General features: G+C 38.6%; 1 protein-coding gene across 1 annotated transcript in view; it reads left to right on the plus strand.

The window, feature by feature from the left end:
* Positions 1 to 4,450: 4,450 nt before the first annotated feature.
* LOC138863553 (glycosaminoglycan xylosylkinase-like) overlaps positions 4,451 to 7,500 on the plus strand; it is a 5,608-nt gene continuing 2,558 nt past the window's right edge. Inside the window, exons 1-5 of the mRNA XM_070127738.1 lie at positions 4,451 to 4,649; positions 5,065 to 5,254; positions 5,606 to 5,775; positions 6,262 to 6,485; positions 7,193 to 7,367. Of these exons, the coding sequence (XP_069983839.1) occupies positions 4,465 to 4,649; positions 5,065 to 5,254; positions 5,606 to 5,775; positions 6,262 to 6,485; positions 7,193 to 7,367 (944 nt within the window). The 5' untranslated portion in view covers positions 4,451 to 4,464. The remainder of the gene's footprint in view (positions 4,650 to 5,064; positions 5,255 to 5,605; positions 5,776 to 6,261; positions 6,486 to 7,192; positions 7,368 to 7,500) is intronic.

Raw genomic sequence — 7,500 nt, forward strand, 5'->3', positions numbered from 1 at the left:
ATATATATATATATATATATATATATATATATATATATATTTATCACCCAAGTTACTCACCTGTTCGCCTCATCAGCCAATAATCATCTTAGGCCCTATCAAGCTTTTCTTGACTTTCATCATCCATTATAACGTCTAATTTCTTGTCTGTTGTTCGTTCACTGATGTCCTAGATATACAAAAATTTATTAATAAATGATTAATATGAAATAAGCTAAAAGCTATAATAATAGGTTAAATATGAAGTTGGAACTGTCCTTTGAAAGGACCTCCATAACAGCAAACTCAGTCCAGGTTTCCCTATTCCCTATTTTTTCCTGGCGCCGTAGCCTTAGTTTAATCATCACCCGAGGATCAAGATTCCTGGGGTTTTCTCTCTCCATGGCTTCTGTTTCTCGATGCCTCGTTCCTGAGCTGCTGGAGCCGATATCCCCGCTGCTCCGAAGGATCCTGAGGGGGAGAGGGGGAGGGAGAAAGGGTCCCTGTTGAATTTCTGTGAAAGCCAGTACCTCCGCTGCTGCTGGAGTGAAGTGTACTGTTTCCCCGGGATACGAGATCGTAATTCATACACTTCTAGGAACTATCCAAGAGCTGTCCTGACGATATTAGTCATCAGGAACAGAGGCATAAAAATATAAAAATAAAAATATTCTAACTCCATCAATGCCGCTGAAATAAAACCAAATCTGAGTCCAGTATACTGAAAAAAGACAGACTTCCAAAGCCAATTTATTTTAGTCTACCCTACAGATCGTTGGTGACGGAAGGCGATCGCTCTCAATCGTTCTCGAGTCTGAAGATAATATAATTTAGTCTAGCCTTCATTTACGCTTTATCTGCACAGGAATATTGACCTTTTAGTATGTGGAAGTCGCATATAAAATTAATCAAGTGTATAAACTACCCTGTCCTTCCCTCCTTGCTAAATACCATCGTAGGCGTACTACAGAAGGTATTTTACTTGTGCCATGTTTCGTATTAGACTTGAAAGAAACGTCATTCCAGCAAAACTGCAACAAAGGCAATCAATTCCATGCTGGGATGGTTTTCAAGAATCATGTAAAGCCGTTCATCCATGTGATAGTCGCTAGTCCATGCGGTAGAGTTTCGAACCTTCATCGAAACTGGTATGTTTAACCTCCAAGGCAACTTTTTTTTTCTATTTTTGTACGCTTATTCACTTACGAAAAGACGTTCCTGTTATACACATGAAATATGATGTAATTTACATCGCCACATAAGCAAATGATGTCCACAATTTGTCACAGTACAGTACACAAGAATGAAATGTTGATCAAACAGATTTGCGACCGTCGAAGCACTTCTGTATGCTTGAGAATGATGCTTATTTGTATGCTTGTATACGTACATACCAATGCATGCATATATACAAACACACATACACACACAATATCAAAGTATCATATATCATCTAATCATATATAATTATAAATCAGTTTTGATTCCATTTGTCACGAGGGATATTTGCTTCTGAATTACCCCGTGTGTGCAAGATGTTGCGACCTGTTTTAAGTGCAAATGTAAGTTATTCATACCCTATTTCATGGGTGAGTAACTTGATAATAATCTCAGTGCTTTTAATATATATAGGCACATACATGCACATTCATATGGATTTATGTCTGCGTACATTATATATATATATATATATATATATATATATATATATATATATATATATATATATATATATATATATATATATATATATAAATGTATGTATGTATGTATATATATGTGCGTGTGTATGTATACATATATCTATATGTGTGTGTGTGTGTGTGTGGAAGAGGTCGCTCGCTTCTCTAGGATGTAGAATGGAATGTAGATATCTCATTCTGCGCGTATGGAACGACAGAGAAAAAATTTGCAATTTCCCCCGGCACCCCTTTCCCTACCTTGATGACAGAATTTCCCGCGTCAAGTGTAGATGGCATGATGACCCACAGCAGAAGGTGCCATTAGCCTTGCTATTAGCTGCACCACAGGGGCATGTCTAAAGCAGGGGTGTTTGTGCTCACTTCGTTTCCCTATCTTGCCCTCCCTCCCCTCCCATGAAAAAGCTGAAATAACACACCTGCTTTAGCATCTGCTTCGAAACCTGCTTCAGCGCTGTCTCCAACACCTGTTTCAGCTCCATCAGTAGCACCGAATTCAGTGGCGATTTCAGAACCAACTTCAGCGGCTCCACCTTTAGCATCAACGCCATCATCATCAACAGCTATAATTTCCTTGGAAAAAGTAAAATTCGTAGGCCTCCGCATAAACAAATTCTCGAGTCATCGGCCATCGCGCTACACGCTACGGCTGGCAGCGTTAACAGCATCAACTCAGCCTCTTAGACGAGTCAGTGAGACAAGTACTGGATGCCTCGCCTGATCTTACCGAACGCAGGACGTGCAGACAGAACGCAGAGTCTCGTGTTGGTTCAGAACTGGCCCTAATTTCCTCTGGAGGTGGACGCTTTAACGGCATGTAACGTGTTTTATTTTTCTGTTTATTTTTTCCGTGTCTTAACGTGTTCTGCTTGATCTTCAATAGACACTATGAATTATGACTAATTTTCTCGTTACAGGGAAGAATTCTTTATTAAAAGTCTGACTGAAAAGTTTCAAGGTGAAGTTGATACCGGTGTAATAAGGTGTCCGTACAGTGAAACATCGAAGGATAGGATATGACCCCATTTTATCAACAAAATGAAGTAACTTCAAGTCCTCAGTCACATGGAATATAGATTCAAAAACCAATTTGAAAGTTAAATTGATACGTATGTCATCTTATTATATTAGAGGGAGGACCGAACAGAAATGAATTGTACTTCAGTCTGATAATTTTCATGCATCCTCGTTGTGCCGTGTTGGTGTCTCCTACTCTGACAAACACCCCCCGCCCCACCCGTCCTTTCCTAAAACCTGTTTCACTTCCTGATTGGCACCCCAGATAATTCTTACGAAATGTCTTTATGCATGAAATAAGCAAGCCAGTTTCAAACAGTAGTGATAAACAATGGCGAATTGAAACTTTCCAATAATTAAGCTCTGCTACCAAAGTTTTTTTTATATAGTCTATGCACGCGGCTGTTGCTGCTTTTCCACAGATTCGGTGAACCTGTTGCATCTGTTACAGTGTATTTGCATAAATACCCTAAATATAGTGTATCTGTTGCTACGAATCTTCATAATTCTGAACCAGCCAACTACTGGTGACATTTCAATTTCAGTTTTTTTAAATTATTCATAATCACTAGCACCAGTTTTTTTTCCTTTACATGAAAATACCTTCCGTCTATAACTTAAAAAACTAAGGTTGTAGTATTCAGTCGATATTCCTTTCTCTTTCGTGTTTCAGTTTTGTTCAGAGCTCGATTAAATCCACTTAAAAAATGTACGATAATTCGTCTCCTTGAAGATTTTTTTTTTACGGCAATATGCTGTTTTTAAAGCCACTAATCAGCCTCGAAATGATTACAGATATCCATCCAAAACACTTCAAGGATTTCCTACTTACAGCTTAATGAAGCCTGCCTAATCATACACACACACACGCACACACACACACACACACACACACACACACACACACACACACACACACACATACACACACACATATATATATATATATATATATATATATATATATATATATATATATATATATATATATATATATATATATATATAAGTATACATATATCTGTATGTATATATGTATATATTATTTACATATACATGCATATAATATATATATATATATATATATATATATATATATATATATATATATATATATATATTTATATAACATATATATATATGTATATCATATATATACCACACACACACACACACACACACACACACACACACACACACACACACACACACACACACACACACATATATATATATATATATATATATATATATATATATATATATATATATATATATATATATATATGTATATATGGCATGGATTCATCGAGGCCCTATGCATCCCCGTGGGTGCCGCAGGATTTTATATATATATATATATATATATATATATATATATATATATATATATATATATATATATATATATGTATATATATATATATAAATATATATATATATATATATATGTGTGTGTGTGTGTGTGTGTGTGTGTGTGTGTGTGTGTGTGTGTGTGTGTGTGTGTTTAAGAAAACGTTGGAGAACGGTTTGTGTTTTCAGTATATGTTGTTATATTATACGATCTGAAGAATGAGAAAAGTTGCTAATGAAATACCCATGAAAGAATATCAACCACTCCTGCCACTAATAATATAGACGATAGTGATAACGACAACAATCATGTCAATAAGGATGACACATTCGAAAACATTTAACCTGAATTCATACCATTTCCTTTTGTTCATCTCTCTCAACCTTTCAGAAGTCAGAGAACGTTATCTGAACAATGCTCAGGTTTCTGAAGTACGCGTTCAGTCTTCTCTCCCTGACGACATTGCTGTATCTCTGTCGCGTTGGCAAAGATCATGTCGCTGTGGATAAAAGCTCTTTATTAGCAGCTGGAGAGGGAAACCCGAGTGCTCTGCCTGAGAAGGTTTTTCGTCGTGGAGAAATCTATGCTGTGAGGGAAATGTAAGTGAATTTTTCTCGGCTGTGTTGTTGAGAAATGAAAATATATCGAAATGCATATTTTCATTCATGTTTGCGCTGTCGTAGTAGGTTATGTCTGGATATTCTAATTGACAGGTATTCTGACTGATTTGCATTTCCCTCGTAAAGGTGTAATTGATTTTTTAACATCATTAATAGTTTTTTTCTGCATTTATTTTTTATAACGATGATGATGATGATGGATATTATTATTATAATCATCATTACTATTATTGTTGCTGCTGTTATTGTTGTTCTCGTTATCGTTATAGTTACCATTATTATTATCATCACTGTTACCAACGTCATCATCATCATTATTACCATCACCAACGCCACCTTCACCTTCACCATCATCATCATCGTTCGACACCCCAAGATGCCCTGTCTTCCCCAGCGAAGTGAGCCCCAAGGAGCGCACGAAGCGGCCAGGACTCCGAATGCTCTCGCGTCTGTATGCTCACCGTCCGTCAGTCGAGGCCGATTACCCTTCGACCTCGCCTGACCTGATGCCTTTTATCGAGACGTTGAAACGAGATATGACTGTGAAAGGAGTGACTAAGTATCCCTGGGCTTTGGCAAGGAAGGTTGGTAGGGCGTTGTAAAGTGTGTTTGCTGCAGGTAGCCAGTTGCTGAGAGTGTGCTTAGGATGGTACCGTACTATAGAATCGATTTTGAAGTCCATGTTGACAAGTGTGGGTGATGATAAAGTACTATGGCCAGTTGGTGGGTGGAAATGTGCAGCTGGATGAATTAAATGCTCGGATTTCGATTAATTTCTTTTCGCTTTGTGTTCTAGTAATTCAGGAATGGCTAAGATTTCTGCGGCGAGCCAATTCACGAATGAGAGTAGATACCACACGTGATCAAGGTCTTTTCGCTTAACGTTCTCATGCGTCAGGATGGGCTCTGATTCTAACGGTTTCCAACGGTTCCAGTGGTCCAGCTCCAAGTCTCTGATCCCCGAATCGGCCCCTGGCTTGGGAGACGTTCTGGCCGCCATGGCCACTGCCCCGATCACAGCCGCTGACATCTGTGACGACGGAACGCAGGTCAAGATTCTGCTGAAGCTGCAAGGATACCAGAAAGTTTTGTTTAAGCCTAAAAGGTCAGCTACTAAAGTGTTAAAAATGTAGCGTTTAAGCCATTACGTGAGATGAATGTAGCGAAGGTTTGAGAGCGTGTCGTTTTGAAGGTGTAGTTTCTCATAAGGAAAATTCCCGGGTTATCATTAACTTCACGCCGTTCTTGCTAATGAGATGATGCATCTTGGATTAATCGTGTGTGCGTGTGTGTCGTTTTTCCTTTCTCTCTTTCCTTTTCCAATACATGTAGGTTTACAATCTTCGTACTGAAACAAATGTGATCTTGGATTCCTTAAAGTGCTTACGAAGAGGAGAATGATGAATTACATGGAAAAAACACTATTTGGAAATGATTCAGAGAAACTTATTCCTGGAAAAGTTTATTTGCTCACTTCCAACCAGTGTTTAAAGCTGCTGTTAACAGAATCTCGAACTGATTACAAGAATAAATTTAGCGTCGCGGCTTTACGCTGACAGATGTTTATGTACTTGTTTCGATGTCGTTTCAGCTATCCTCGAACAGCAGTCATCTACGGCAAGAACTCAGGCTCGGATCGGCACTTCGGAGAAATCGCCGCCTTTAACGTTGGGAGATTACTCGGGCTTCAGACGCTGCCCGCTGCCGTCGGTCGCAAGGTCCTTCTGACGGAGGAGGTCATCCCCGTGTCGTCGCGGGAACTTGCGGAAACATTTTACGTCAATGAGAGTTCGTTTGCTCGTTTTGCTGTGTCAGGTTCTGGTTTTGTAGCGTGCTTTGCTGCCCCTTCGAGTGTCTGCTGAATGTGCTTCCTTCTATCTTGCTAAATATACTGGAAGAGGCCATGTACCCTTTTAATAGCGCTACAGACAAACGCTGGACGTCTAATCTCTATATTGTTAGTAATCTCATAATAGCTTTTAATACACACAAAAATACAACACATTAGAGTCAGTAAATCCGAAGTTATTTTTCTAATACAATTGGGAATATGTCTGCGGAGGGAATATGAAAGATAAGAGGCTAAAGTTATAAGAGGAGGGAAGTAGAATTAGTAGGATTTCAAGAATAAAGTACGGCTTGTACGGTGAAAGGCAGGCTACTTTGATTACCACGGTCACTGCAAAGTAAAACAAACAATAGTAGAGGCGTGGTACTTTTCTTCACACACACTCACACACACACACACACACACACACACACACACACACACACACACACACACACACACACACACACACACACACAAATATATATATATATATATATATATATATATATATATATATATATATATATATATATATACATATATATATATATATATACATATATATATATATATATAATATATATATATACATATACATATATATATATATGTATGTATGTATGTATGTATGTATGTATGTATGTATACACACACACGTTGAATAACGACAGCTGCATCCTCCTCCCCGCAGAGAACCAGACCTGCCTGCACGCCCGCTGCCCTCGCTGCAACCCCAACAGAATCAGCTGCTCCGACCACAACGACGCGATGGAAGGCGCCGTCATCATGTGGTTGCCGGAGCATTTGCGTGTCTCGGAGAAGATGTATGCGTGGCGGCATTATTACAAGAGGAAAGAGCTTGTCGAGTGAGTCGGGAAGGGGTTTTAAGGGTGCTTCGAATCTCGTGTTCGTCTTGGATGTAATGGGATTGGTTTTACTTTTCTTTGTTTGTCTGTTTGGGGGAGGAAGGGTTCCCCGAATCTTGTTTTGTGTCTTGGA

This window comes from Penaeus vannamei, chromosome 2 (assembly GCF_042767895.1).
Source record: "Penaeus vannamei isolate JL-2024 chromosome 2, ASM4276789v1, whole genome shotgun sequence".
Taxonomy (NCBI): Eukaryota; Metazoa; Arthropoda; class Malacostraca; order Decapoda; family Penaeidae; genus Penaeus; species Penaeus vannamei.